The sequence below is a fragment of the Amphichorda felina genome (genome assembly GCF_050947745.1).
Source record: "Amphichorda felina strain 45539 chromosome Unknown scaffold_7, whole genome shotgun sequence".
In the NCBI taxonomy this organism is placed as follows: Eukaryota; Fungi; Ascomycota; class Sordariomycetes; order Hypocreales; family Bionectriaceae; genus Amphichorda; species Amphichorda felina.
This window is the reverse complement of record NW_028145043.1, coordinates 530950-543748: the sequence shown is the minus strand read 5'-3', so window position 1 is coordinate 543748 and position 12799 is coordinate 530950. Positions and strand designations below refer to the sequence as shown.

Below are 12799 nucleotides of genomic sequence, written 5' to 3'. Positions count from 1 at the left end.
GGAGAGTCAGAGCTGATAATAATGCCAGGTAGTACTAAGACCTACTAGGCAGCTTGGATGTTGTCGAAAAGGTACATGGAGCATCCGTCCACAATTTGACCAGGAGCCAAGGCTCGGAACATGGAAGGAAATATGGGGAAATATTCGGGATCTGCGTGGTTCGGAACTCGCTAATCCGCAAATCTTTTCGCGATCACGCTCAATACTGCGGGAGTACAGATACTCCGTAGTACACTAGCACCCAATACCCCTTACATCATCCATCAATGATACTTCTGTAACGTGACGACGCGTAAAGTTGCCAACGCAAGCATCACCGGGCAGAGTTCTGAATTGAGCAATACATCCTGAGAACCACTGGGCTAGCTCAGTTGGGGCTCAGTCTAAAGTGGGCGCTTCCCGGGCTCCATGCAGTCGGGGGCTCGGGGGCCTGCATAATCGCACAGGTGAGAGGCGATTGAGAGAAGTGAGAAGTGAGAACTTAGAATGCTGGGCAGGGACGAGATGCAAGGCAGCGAATGCAGCGTATGCAGCGAATGCAATGCACCGTCACTGCCGTGGATATCAGCCGTCGGGTTTCTGGGGGCGAGATTGAGAAAACGGGGCGGAGCTGTGGGGGTCACGCTCGACGGATATTCCATCATTCTACGGATAATGTTCCATGGATTCCAGCATCCTGGTCAGCTGGTGCTGGTTCGGAACCGGGAGCCTGGGCGGCGGAAACAAGTGAATCAAACCGCTGCTTGAGGCCAGTATGTTTTAGCTATTTTGATGTGAGAAGGGGGGGTGTGTGTGACAGTGCCTTACTTTAGCAGGTACTAGTATGCGTACCTTGGGTATGTAAACTCCCTGACGGGAGTGAAGATGAAGAAGCCGACTTGTTGGGGTACGAGCAGGTAGTGGCACAGCACCTGGAAGGGGTAAGAGCCGATTGGACCGGGCAGATCGGGAGTTCAGCTACGGCTACATTGTGCTCGTAGCCTCGCATGAACAAGTAGCCCATGGCCGCCATGTCTCGTCTACACATGCAAGGAGAATCCCAAAGGGAAAGGGGGCGAATATACTAATAGGACCATGGCCGGTTTAATCACACGGCGACCCAGGCGCCAGGCTCGGGGGTTGTCAACTTGTCTCATGTGAGCTCCCGACGCTGCGGTCGGTCCCTGGATGGAAGATTCGGCGAAACAAGCACCGATTAATATTAGGCTCTGCTTGGAAGCGTTGTGCAGGACAAAGAAAAGCGTCGCCTCCCCACCGTGACACCATCTCCCCTCTCAGGCTGCCTCCCATCTGGCTGCCTCCTCTGGCTCCCACGCCGTCTCCCCCCCCCCCCTCTCTCATATAGAGATGCGGTCGTGACAGGGCGATAGGGCGACAAGGAGACAAGGAGAGAACAAGACAACAAGGCGACAAGACAACGGCGCCGCCGAAAAACGTCGGGGGGGCCATGCGCCAGCGCAGGCGCCGCCGTGCCCACGGGCTTTGTGACGGGGAGAGACATGCCCGTTTCACGGTGCTCGCAAGGACTATGCGTATTGGGCTGGCGGTTCAGGGTGAGTCTTGTTCGAAACTTCGAAACTCCCGTGCACGACCTCTGTGATGCCATGGTACGGATACGCTGATAGTAGTCTGATACCCCGTGGTTGCACGGGTGGCACCCAAGATCTCGGGTCCTGTCGATGCACACCGCGCGACATGACCCTGACACACACCCAGCGTCCCGGTGTCGTTTGTCGCTTGGCCACCCCCAGCATCTCAGACCTGCAACAGCCCTTCTCGGCCAATTAGCCAGGGCGCCCCATTCGCGCTCCTTCATAGATGAGCCGCCCCATTTCGCACCCTTAGCTGGGGCACCGGCCTGGCGTCCAAGCGTGCGCGACTCCTCGTAGTGCATGCTCTATGTGCGCGAGTACCTATAGTATGCACGGATACCTATAGTACAGGCCCAGTAGCAGTAGTACTAGTATGCACGAATATATGTGCGCGAATACGCGAGTGGGTGGCCCCCGATCTCCAGGGTCCCATCCGGCCAGTCTCCAGGGCCCGAGGATCGTCGGCTTAATCGGCCTATTACACGCCTTGTGCCATTCCTGCAAATCCGCCTCGTCATGGACAAAATATGATCAGTCCACAAACCCCATGAAACTGTCAACTTGCCAAGGTGCCATTGCCTCAGCGCAATGACACTGGCGGGTGCGTGGAGGATGGTGGATGGCACACGGGACCAGTGCTGTCGACTAATTGGCACTACGGCCAAGTCTACGGACGAATACCCAGCGGGCGGGACAGAGCGAGACAGACCAAGCCTCAGCTGGATCAGCTAGGACGGAACAGGACACTGGTTTTGCCGGCCGACGCTGGCCCGGAATGCTGGGTGCGAGGCTGGCCGCTGGTGTCAGTGACGAAAGGCCTAAAAAGGTCGGGTGGTGGAAGAGTCTACCCAAGAAAGATGGCTCAGATGGGACGCAATGGGACGCATTGACGCACTGACGCTCATCAGCCATCCATCGGCCATCAGCCATCTTCACTGGACCCAGCTCTTACCAGGTTACCAGGGACCCATCAACGCGACGGTGCCATGCATTGCATGGCCGAATGCCCTGAAATGTGGAGCGCCCCATCCGCCCGGACGATCACCCAGACTCCAAGATGCACCAAGATGCACCAAGATACTACACCCAGATGGTAGTAGTACCTACCAAGATGCTGCCCCCCCTGCCGAGACACAGCGGCATCTGATTCCTCGGGGGGGTCCCTCTGCCCCTTCTCCCCCTTCCAGACTCTGTGATATCATTCGTAGCCGACCTGACGGGTCCCAGCTGGGCCAGCAAAGCTTGGAGCTGGCGGCCCCAGCAGGTTCAGCACCACACTGAGCACACGCAGTCCCGCATGCCGAAGATAATCGGCTGGTTTCCCATAAGAAAGACCTCGCCCACGAAACAGCCGGTGCCACGCTTTCGGATGGGACGACCATGGGATTTGACTCGTTTGCCTTGGATCTTTCTCGTCTGTTTCGTCGTTCTGGTCCTGGCCAGCCAACCTACTACCAACCTACTCGGACCACCAACAACTCTTGTCGTCACTCGAACTTGCCGATTTGCCCGTCCATAGGGCTGTCAACAGCAAGCAACTGCTTCCTTGCAGCGACGAAGAGGACATGGAATAATGGCCCTCCGCTCATCAACATCGCCTTGTCAGATATCTGGGACACAGATCTCTATTGTTTGCACGCAGATCAGGGGCAGAGACATCTTGCCGAGTGTTGCGCGCGTCCACAACAAGACCAGGGCGGGGAGTGCTGGGAGCGCTGGAAGAGGGAGGTCAACGAGATCAACGACAAGTGCAAGGCCACACGACCGGCAGGGTCCTCGGGGAATTATTCTCTTTGCCTGCTGGCTGCCCAGGCGAAATGCCCAACGACAATTACGACACCAGCAACGGCACCAACAGCACCACCCCCACCAGCGCCCACGCACTGGGGTTGCCAGCTGATTGGCCACGCCACCAGCAACAGCACCAGGCCCATCACCAGCCCCACCACCACCACTTACACCACCGCCACAGTGGGGATCCCTCAGCCATTGCATCCATTTCAGCTGCCCACTCAACTCCGGCGCCAACTTCGCGCCAACAGCATCAACAGCATCAACAGCATCCGCAATCCCACCAGCCGTCATATCACAACCTTCACCAGCACCACTCATTCGCCTCCGCCTCCGCCTCCGCCTCCTACGGCCCTGGTCCCTACACCCATCCCTTTGGGCAATTCGGCTTCCTGCCCACCACACAGCCTCCGCTCCAACGCTCTCACCACCACCCGCAGTGGCCCATCTCCGACCCTGGGGCCATCAATTTCCAAGTCTCCGCCCCAGCCGTCACCCAGGCTCCCTCGGCGGCCGCCTATCACCAGCTCCTTCTCCCTCAGGATGACCAAGATGTCCTCAACCGCGCAAGACCCGGAGTCCGCGGCTCCTCGAGTCCCCTGTCCAGTGGCCCGACAACGTCATACCCGAACCCGGCGGTCCATCACCATGGACCGTCCGCTGGCCGCCGCACCTCGGGATCACCTATCCGCATCAAGGGCCCCAGTATAAGCCCCAAGCAGGAGCATAATCCGGCTTCCATCTTCACAACAACAGCTGGTGGGCCAGTCAGGTCATCAGCCCAAGATACAGGATCCCCCACGAGATCTAAGAAGCGGTCCAGGGGGGAGACGGAGGATGAAAGCAAGGAGCAGATCAAGGAAGAGCCGGCCAAGAAGGCCAAACCCCAGCGCGGTCGGCCGAGGCTGACCGGCGTGGGGGAGACCCCCAACGAGGTGAGTGCAGCATTTTGCCGAGCGGTGATGGTATCCCAGACGCTAACATATTCTCCCAGCGCCGCCGCAAGCAGATCCGCGAAGCCCAGCGTGCGTACAGGAACCGCAAGGACCAGGCCATCACAGACCTGGAGGAAAAGGTCAAGAAGCTCCAGGAAGACAATAATGTCATCACCCAGGAGTTCTCTGGCTTCCTCGGCCTCCTGCAGACGCAGGGCACCTCCCACGCCAACCCAGAGTTCCTGCAGCGCTTTCACGACCTCAGTCTAAAGTACGCTCCCTCCACCGTCGGCCGCCAGGGACGCCGGGAGAGCGACGAGCACAGCGCCCCTTCCTCGACAGCCGGCCGCGAAAAGGCCTCTGCCCAGCGCCAGCACAGGCGGCAGACCCTGCAGACTGCCAGCAGCACGTCGAGCGATCGGTACACCCCGCTCCCCTCGGCGGCACAGGCCAGGCCCTCGGTCCAGGGTGTCCCCAACAGCTTCGCCTCCTCGTCGACCAGCTTCTATCCCCCCGAGTCCATGTCCTACGAGATCATCGCCCAGGCCACCCCCGAGAACGCCAGCTTCCCGTCCTACGCACCCGACCCCCAGGCACCCGGCGGGTGGGTGGAGCAGCCACCGATACACCAGTCCTTCATGGGCCCCGGGGCGCAGAGCTCTGTGGCCTACACCCGGCCGCCGCCAACCTTTGGCCGCCGGCTCCATCTAGAGACTCTCAAGCGCGGCCTGACCCTGGCCTCGATGTCCGCCCCGCCCCTGGAGAGGTTCGGCGCTGTGTTTGGCTTCTGCCTGCTGTACGAGACGCGCGAGGCCATCATCAACCGCCTCAACGAGCAGATTCGTGCCGTGAGCCAGGCGCCCATGGATAACTGGGAGGACGTGTTCCCGCACAGCCACAGATACAACAAGCGCATCACGCAGTTCCCGGGGTACGACGGGGATGCCTTCATAGACTCGGAGGCAGTCGGCGAGTACCTCCTCGAGCGCGGAATTCACGTCCCCGGGACGGCCGAGTTCGTCGAGGTCGAGTTCGACCCCCGTGAGTTTGGCGGGTCCGTCGAGACCCGCGCCGTTCCCACGAGCGCGCCGCCGGTGTCGTGCAGCCAGGCGGCGAGCCAGATACAGCAGCTGCCTGGGATGAGCCATACCCCCGTCTCGAACATGTGGTTCTCCCAGCCCGGCCAGACTGCCGGGGCCACCTCGACGGCGGACACCATCGTGGCCATGTTCGCGGACGGTCCAGCGGTGACTGCTGCCGACACGAGCGCGCTGAACTCGTTCCTTTACCCCGCGGTACCCTCCGGGTCCTGGGTATCACAGGCGCCACTCCGGGTCAAGACTACGCTCAACGTGAGCGTGCTGATGGACGAGATAATGAAGAGGTCGGTGTGCCTGGGCAAGACGCCCGGCCTCCGGCCCAAGGACGTGGACAGGGCCGTTAGGATTGCGACGGGCCTCTCCCCACGTGAGTAATGTGGACATTGCCTAGGCTCATAGGGTCATTGTATATTCTACCTACATGTAATAAGGGCATGATTGGATGATTTTTGGGTTGCGACAGGGGCATCGGCGTTTTTACACAACAGTCTTGTTGTTTGGGGTTGGAATAGTAGTATTAACTTCTCGGCCGGTCGGGACAAGGGTTGTCCCACGATACCCGGATGGTTTGCATATTTGGATCGGTTTGGCATAGATTATTATATTGGCATGCTCCTACTGAGCGACATTGACAAATACAAATAAAAACATGACTATTACCTGCCATTATCTTTTTCATCTGGGAGAGACTGACTCATCTCATCCGTCTTTTGACAACTACTACGTACTGCTACCCCAGATATTCCCCAACTGTATGTATGTCTCAAAAGGTCTTTTTTTTCCAAGACCAGCAAGACATTCCTCGAGCAGACTGTAGAAGAAACCGAGATAGGAAGTCGGTGACATCTGGGGTTTGGCGGGGCAGCATGTCACACCGAGTATCGGTGTCTCAACCTTCAGAGCTGCTTATCTCGTACGTACTTCGCAGTAACCACCTGCAATAGCACTCATCGTGTTTCATCTAATCTCGTAAACTGCTCATTCCCCTCCATCAGGGATCACCCACATTCATCCACACATCATGGAGTACGAGAAGCAACCGCCCTCATCCGCTCCCAAGCTCAAGCCTCGCCTCGTCATCCACGGCGGAGCAGGCAACATCCAGCCAACTTATCCCCCCGAGACGTACCAAGCCTACCGCACCGCCCTCCTCACCATCGTCCGTCTCCCCTTTCCCTCCCAATCGAACCCCCCTAACCCATCAAGTCCTGACCAACTCGCCCACAGATCTCCGCCACAAATGCCTTCATGACGGGCGCCAAGTCGCCGTCGGCCCTCGCCATCGCGACCCACGCCGTCGCCCAGCTCGAGGACAACCCCCTCTTCAACAGCGCCCGCGGCGCCGTCTTCACCCGCGACGGCATCAACCAGCTCGAGGCCTCCGTCATGGTCTCCCGCGGCGCCGCCAAGCGCGCCGTCGGCGTCATGGGCCTGCGCCGCGTACGCAACCCCATCCTCCTGGCACGGCGCATCCTCGAGCACGGCAACGCCGACTTATCCGCCTCATCTTCATCTTACGCGTCTGCGGGGGCGGCAGGGGGCTCCCCGCTCGACGTCCCGTCCGCGCAGGGCCACACCCAGATCTGGGGCGACGCCGCGGAGCAGCTGGCGGGCATGTACGGGCTGGACATGGTCGACCCAGGATACTTCTTCACGCAGCGGCGGTGGGACGAGCACGTGCGGGCGCTGGGCCGCGAGGCGCGCGGCGAGGGGGTGTGCTCGTGGGCCGCGGACGAGTACCTCCCGCAGGGGACGTGCGGCGCCGTGGCCATGGATGCGGAGGGCGTCATCTGCGTGGCGACGAGCACGGGCGGGATGACCAACAAACTGACGGGCAGGGTCGGCGATACGCCTGTCCCGGGAGCTGGGTTCTGGGCTGAGGAGTGGACGGAGGAGGGTGACCCCACGGGGAGAGGGTTCTGGGGCAGGGTCAGGGCGGCTGTATCGGCGTCGAGCGCGCCGCTGGTCACTCTCACGGAGCCGCTCAGGGGCGTCCTCGCCGATTGTCTCCCGACGCCGTACCTCTACTCGCCGCTCGGCTCCAGGACGACCACGACGACGAGATCCATGGGCGTCTCCGGGACGGGTAACGGCGACTCCTTCCTCCGCATCGCGGCCGTGCATACCGTGGCGGCCATGGCGCGCTGGAAGCCCGAGCCCACGTCCCTGGCCCTCACGCACGTCACCGGTCCCGACGGCGAGCTCCAGCGCAGCGCGGGTGACCGCTGGGGGAGGACAGGCGAGGGCGAGGGCGGCATGATTGGCATCGAGAGCGTCGTTGTGCGGGATGCCGAGGGGCGGGTCGTCGATGCGAGGTCCGAGGTTATCATGGACTACAACTGTGGAGGGATGTTCCGGGCGTGGATAGATGACGAGGGCGAGCCCGTCATGAGCATATGGACGAATGGCGGGCCGGACAAGAGCATAGATGGTGCATTAGTATAAGTAGACACAGAGAGGAGAGGGAAAAGGGAGAGAGGCGGATCAAGGAAAGGTTTTGTGCATATTGCGCCGGTGCTGCATCTGGGGCCGGGACATGCCGTGTCGCCCTCGGACCCTTGTGGGTAGTAGTAGTAGTAGTACTGTACAGAGAGCATCGTAACATCCAAAGATCCTCCTCCCTACTCCTCCAAACACGCAAAAGCCAGCATACATGCAGCAAAACGTCTAGATTCTGCGGCACCAGGGATATCAGCCCAGTCTCCCGGAGAGAGGGCCACCTTCCCACCATCGTTTTCCGCCAACCAACCCCTCCAAATCTATAATACATAGAACGCCGATGCGATGCGATAAACGGCGGCCCATACGCCGACCGTGTGATAATACAGTGCCTGCCTGGTCCCTCGCCACGGAGGAATGGAAGGCAAGGGGAATAAAGAGCTTTCGGGTAGAGAGGGGAGAGATTATCCGCCCAATTATATCGTCGTTCGGGTTCCGTCCGGGAATTCCGTTCTGTTTCTTCATTTTGTGTTTTCCTAGCCGTCACGCACAGCGTCCTCACATGGCCGCCTTCTCCATGCTGGGCGGGGGCTGGGGCGCCTCGAGCTTGGTGGTGCCGGCAAACATCTTGCCCATGCCGATGCCCACGCCCTCGATGACGGCGAGCAGAACGGCGCAGCCGATGGCGCCGTTGCGGATGGCCTTGTAGCCGCCGCGGACGGCGAGGGCGCCGCCGGTGAAGGCGCCCGCGATGATGGCATTCCAGGGGTCCTCCTTCTGGCGGACGCCCTTGACGGCGCAGTCGAAGGAGCTGAAGAGGCCGCCCCAAACACCAAAGTTGCCGCCCAGCACGGGGGCGCGCATCTTGACGGCCGTGATGGCGCCAATGCGGCGCTCACCGTAGGGCGAGTTGCGGAAGCCCTTGATGCCGTGCCAGATGGTGCCGCCGATGGCCTGTCAAACAAGTCTCACGTTAGCCGGGAGTAGCGGGTAGAGAGCCGGGGGTATGAGGGTGACGTACGCCCATGCAGAAGGCACCGCCGAAGTCATTGAGAATGACCCAGGGGCAAGGGTCGCGTCCGTGATCCATGGCTGACGGTTTGGCTGGGTTGGGGGACTCGGCGCGGTGGCTGCGGTCTGGGTCGTGGTCGCTCGTAGATGACGGGGGAGATGGCCGGATTGCAATGGACTGGGAGTCTTGAGGCGGTGGTCGCGGTCGCAGTTCGTGGGTGTCGTGGATGGCCGGTTCGGCGATGGGGGGTGACAAGCTGGAAGGTGTTGGAAATATTTTCAGGCGCGCTGCGATTCCAAGACCAGGAGACGCCGATCTGCGCCGGCGCTGGCCAGTGGCCGTTGGCTAGACCCGATGGGCCAATCACAGGCAGCGGGCCTCCAACTCTGCTTATGTAATCGGCCGTCGAGATAATGTGAATGAGTCGAACTCGGCATTCCCATCTTCTGCATATAGGTGCATGTCAAATTGAAACTTGAAAGTAGGAGATGGCCTGGATATATTCGACTTTGTTGGCTGTTGATTTCTGCGAACCGGCCTCTGAGGAGTTTTCTCAATCAGCTTTGCTAGACGGGCCGTTGGCCCGAAGCGAAACCCAGAGCAGCATCCTTAGTCACTACTGGATGTGGCAATGTCTAGACGCTAGAGATGTATTGAGTACTACTAGAATCACATTAATTGCTTTTTAAGAAAAGTTTAACAATGGGCGTGAGTAGGTGGTAGATTGGGTAGATATTTTTGTACCTGGGGTTTGGTGAGTGCTGTACGATCTAATAATACTCGTAGGAATCGATATTAGAGTCGAAGTTAAGGTTCGTACCACATATAAATACTACTACTACTACTACATATATACCTATATGTTCGTACAATTTATCCCATCAGCATCACCATTGTCTAGAACTAGGCTGTGGGTAGACAGATCGTCTTTCATTCCCAGTAGCAACCCCCTTTTTGAATAGTAAACCGTGGATTCCCATGTAGACCATAGTCCGATCCCACCAGAACCCTTAAGTTTGAGCCCCATGTAGGGTAAGCAGCCATGCCAGGGAGCGAACTGGTTCCAGACCCGCCCCCCCTTCCGACTTTCCCCAAACGGCTCGCCGGGTCTTATGAACCTCATCCACCCACCGTACTATCGTATTAGTATCCCCTTGGGCAGGTTCCACGTGAACCCCTCCCCCTCTTCATGGGGGCTAATGCACACGTCGTTCGGCGAGAAGAAGGTCCCAGAAACTGTAGATTCATTTATATCAATAGATACCTGCCAGGACCTCTGGCTCTACCCCTCTCATTCACCCAGCCCAACAACTCTCGGTCTAACAACAAGTCACATCCATCTCACTCATCTCGCCCTTCACCATGGTCCTCAAAGTCGTCCCGGCCACCGCCGCTGACGCCAACCGCGCCGTCGCCATCGGGGACATTGCCTACGGCCCCAACCCGGCCAACGACATCCTCTTCCCGGGCCCCTTTCCTGCCACCACTGGCGGCGACCATCCGCGCGCCGTCGAGCTCGCCGAGGTCCTCCGCACCGACCCGACGTGCCGCTGGACCAAGGTCATCGACACGGACATCGAGGAGCGCGCCGACCCGGACGAGGACTCCATGGTCGCCTTCTCCATGTGGTACATCTGGGAGACGCCGCCACCGCCCGCCCCTCCCAGGAAGTGGGGGCCGGGTACCAACCCCGAGGCCTGCGCGTTGTTCATGGGCAGCATGGCGGAGCGCCGCAACGCCTTGTTTGCGGGGAAGAAGCCCTATGTCTGTATGTCTATCCATAAGGGGCTTCCCTAAGCGGACGGCCGACTCTTTCGTACCCCGGGCGTGGTGTGGGAGTTAATAAGTACTTGGTGTAAGTGAATTGGCTGACCTTGTTCCTCCAGATCTGAAGCTCCTCCACACGGACCCCAAGCACCAGCGCCGTGGCGCCGCCTCTATGCTGCTCAAGTGGGGTGCCGACGAGGCGGATCGACTCGGCCTGGACTCGTACCTCGAGGCATCTCCAGATGGCAAGCTTTTGTATGAAAAGCGCGGGTTTAAGGAGATAGAGACGCTTTATACCGATTTGTCTCCGTGGGGCGGGCCTAAGGACCACCCTACCACGTTGATGCTGCGTCCGGCTCCCGGGTCGCAGTGAGTTGCTGTTCCGCGGTAGATCTGGTTGGTAGAAAGAGATATATTACACTCGCCGTGCATAGACGACCAGTTTAATCGCCAATGCTCGCTAGATATAAATACATTGTATTGTAAAAACGCCGCAGGTGTGATATCGTTAGCCATTCGTGTACCCAATTTTATCTTGTCCAGCCAGAACCCCATAAACCAGAAATAAAAAGCAACTGCCCGCTACACTGGAGATTGCACAGGAGAGGCAGCGGGACTTGCTGATGACAGGTTCTTTCCAGGGACCTCACCAGCCTCCCATTCTAGCCTCTCCCTGACCATTCTGGCCTTGCACCACCGGATGGTGATGATGCCCCAGATAAAAGCCCAGACGAACGGGGCTACCCAGCAGACGCCGTAGGACCAGTTCTCCGGAACCCACGGGATGACAGCGATGATGGTCAGGATGAGGGCCAGAATAAGCGCCGGGATGGACCAGAAGAGAGATTGCTCGTAGAGCATCTCGCGAAACCGCGGGCTCGCCTTATACCGTGCGGCAAGCGCCTCGCGATATGGCCTCCCGCATCGAGCGTTGACGGCAAGGGCGTCCTCAATGAAGTAGTAAACTCCTGGGTAGACCTAAACCAACCTTCTCGTTAGCATGGATAAATCCTGAGAGGGGAAAAGGGGCTATCTCACCGGTTCACCCTTGGCAGTCGAGCTGATGCGGAAAGGCGCGCGAATCTTGTACCGATGGAGGAGTGTGATGGCAAGCAGGACGCCCCCCAATGTCCACAGAATCGACGGCGCCGCCATTGACACCACCCTCAGCCACGTATCATGAGGCGCGCTGCCGATGATGAAGAGCGCGGTCAGGACAAAGATGGCCAGACAGAACGCCCAGGTGGACATGTCTGCGCACCACCGGCTGGTGGTGCCTAGGGGCCGGTAGAAATGCTCCTTCTTCAATAATCTTAGTGTCCGTATGGCGAACTCGAGGTACGTCGGCCCTCCCCATATGGTCGTCACCACGGCAAATATGATCCACTCCTCGACATGGCCCGCGTACTTCATGCCGTAGTAAAGAGCAATGGGGATGGCGGAGGCGTCGACGAAGACGATGAAGGCAAAGAACCACAGCCGCCAGCGCCTGGATCCGTGGTGCCACGTAAAGGGCAGCTGGGGCAGCAGTTCCGGGTTATCCTCGTAGTACTCCTCCAGGGTCCTCGCTCGCCTCTTCCACTCGTGCCGCGTGCCTGCTCGCGAGTCGTAGTAGGCATCGGCGACGGGTCTCTGTGCGTAGGACAGACTTTGCCGGGGCGCCGGATCGGCTGTGATGATGGGAGGGAAGAGGCTACTACGGCGGCGGCCGTTGGCGGAGGTGGGTGAGTCGGCATTGTTGCTGTCGTTGGCGGCGACGGGAGTACGGCTGGTGGTCGCTTCGCCGTTGCTCCAATGGGGGTGTACACCGCTGCCCAGGACGGGCGGCGACACGGGATTCGTTATGGGGATATGGTCGGCCGACTGGGTTTGCGACTGCTGAAGAGGCCGTGGTGGAGGAGGAGCTTGATGGTCGCTGCCGGTTTCAGCGTCGCCGGGGAGGACTGAATCGGACTGAACCTTGAGGTTGCTGGCACGGCGAACCTCTGGCATCTTGAGGCGTGAGCAGCGATACAGACGGCGAGAGTTGTCGTGGATGCTGGGAAGTGAAGATTATGAGTTTACGAGGGTAGTGCGAGTGGCATGATGGGGGCGAGGGAGGCGATGTTTGATGGACCCGGGAGCTGTTCCCTATCCGGACTCCGTAGTTCAAAATGAAGGAAA

At 59.3% G+C, this 12799-nt stretch overlaps 5 protein-coding genes across 5 annotated transcripts; 3 read left to right on the top strand and 2 right to left on the bottom strand.

The window, feature by feature from the left end:
• Positions 1 to 3409: 3409 nt before the first annotated feature.
• Positions 3410 to 5793, top strand: ACO1O0_006971 (bZIP transcription factor; the record flags this gene model as incomplete). Its single annotated transcript, XM_083196347.1, has 3 exons — positions 3410 to 3480; positions 3565 to 4318; positions 4378 to 5793. The coding sequence occupies 3 exons, from the start codon at positions 3410 to 3412 to the stop codon at positions 5791 to 5793; spliced, it is 2241 nt and encodes a 746-aa protein (XP_083047555.1).
• A 646-nt stretch (positions 5794 to 6439) lies between these two features.
• On the top strand, positions 6440 to 7863 carry ACO1O0_006970 (nucleophile aminohydrolase; the record flags this gene model as incomplete). Its single annotated transcript, XM_083196346.1, has 2 exons — positions 6440 to 6577; positions 6646 to 7863. The coding sequence occupies 2 exons, from the start codon at positions 6440 to 6442 to the stop codon at positions 7861 to 7863; spliced, it is 1356 nt and encodes a 451-aa protein (XP_083047554.1).
• Positions 7864 to 8415: 552 nt separating this feature from the next.
• On the bottom strand, positions 8416 to 8947 carry TIM17 (protein transporter TIM17; the record flags this gene model as incomplete). Its single annotated transcript, XM_083196345.1, has 2 exons — positions 8416 to 8811; positions 8879 to 8947. 2 exons carry the CDS (start codon positions 8945 to 8947, stop codon positions 8416 to 8418), a joined length of 465 nt encoding a protein of 154 aa, XP_083047553.1.
• Positions 8948 to 10231: 1284 nt separating this feature from the next.
• Positions 10232 to 11009, top strand: ACO1O0_006968 (acyl-CoA N-acyltransferase; the record flags this gene model as incomplete). Its single annotated transcript, XM_083196344.1, has 2 exons — positions 10232 to 10637; positions 10756 to 11009. 2 exons carry the CDS (start codon positions 10232 to 10234, stop codon positions 11007 to 11009), a joined length of 660 nt encoding a protein of 219 aa, XP_083047552.1.
• Positions 11010 to 11218: 209 nt separating this feature from the next.
• Positions 11219 to 12628, bottom strand: ACO1O0_006967 (uncharacterized protein; the record flags this gene model as incomplete). Its single annotated transcript, XM_083196343.1, has 2 exons — positions 11219 to 11614; positions 11675 to 12628. 2 exons carry the CDS (start codon positions 12626 to 12628, stop codon positions 11219 to 11221), a joined length of 1350 nt encoding a protein of 449 aa, XP_083047551.1.
• Positions 12629 to 12799: the final 171 nt, after the last annotated feature.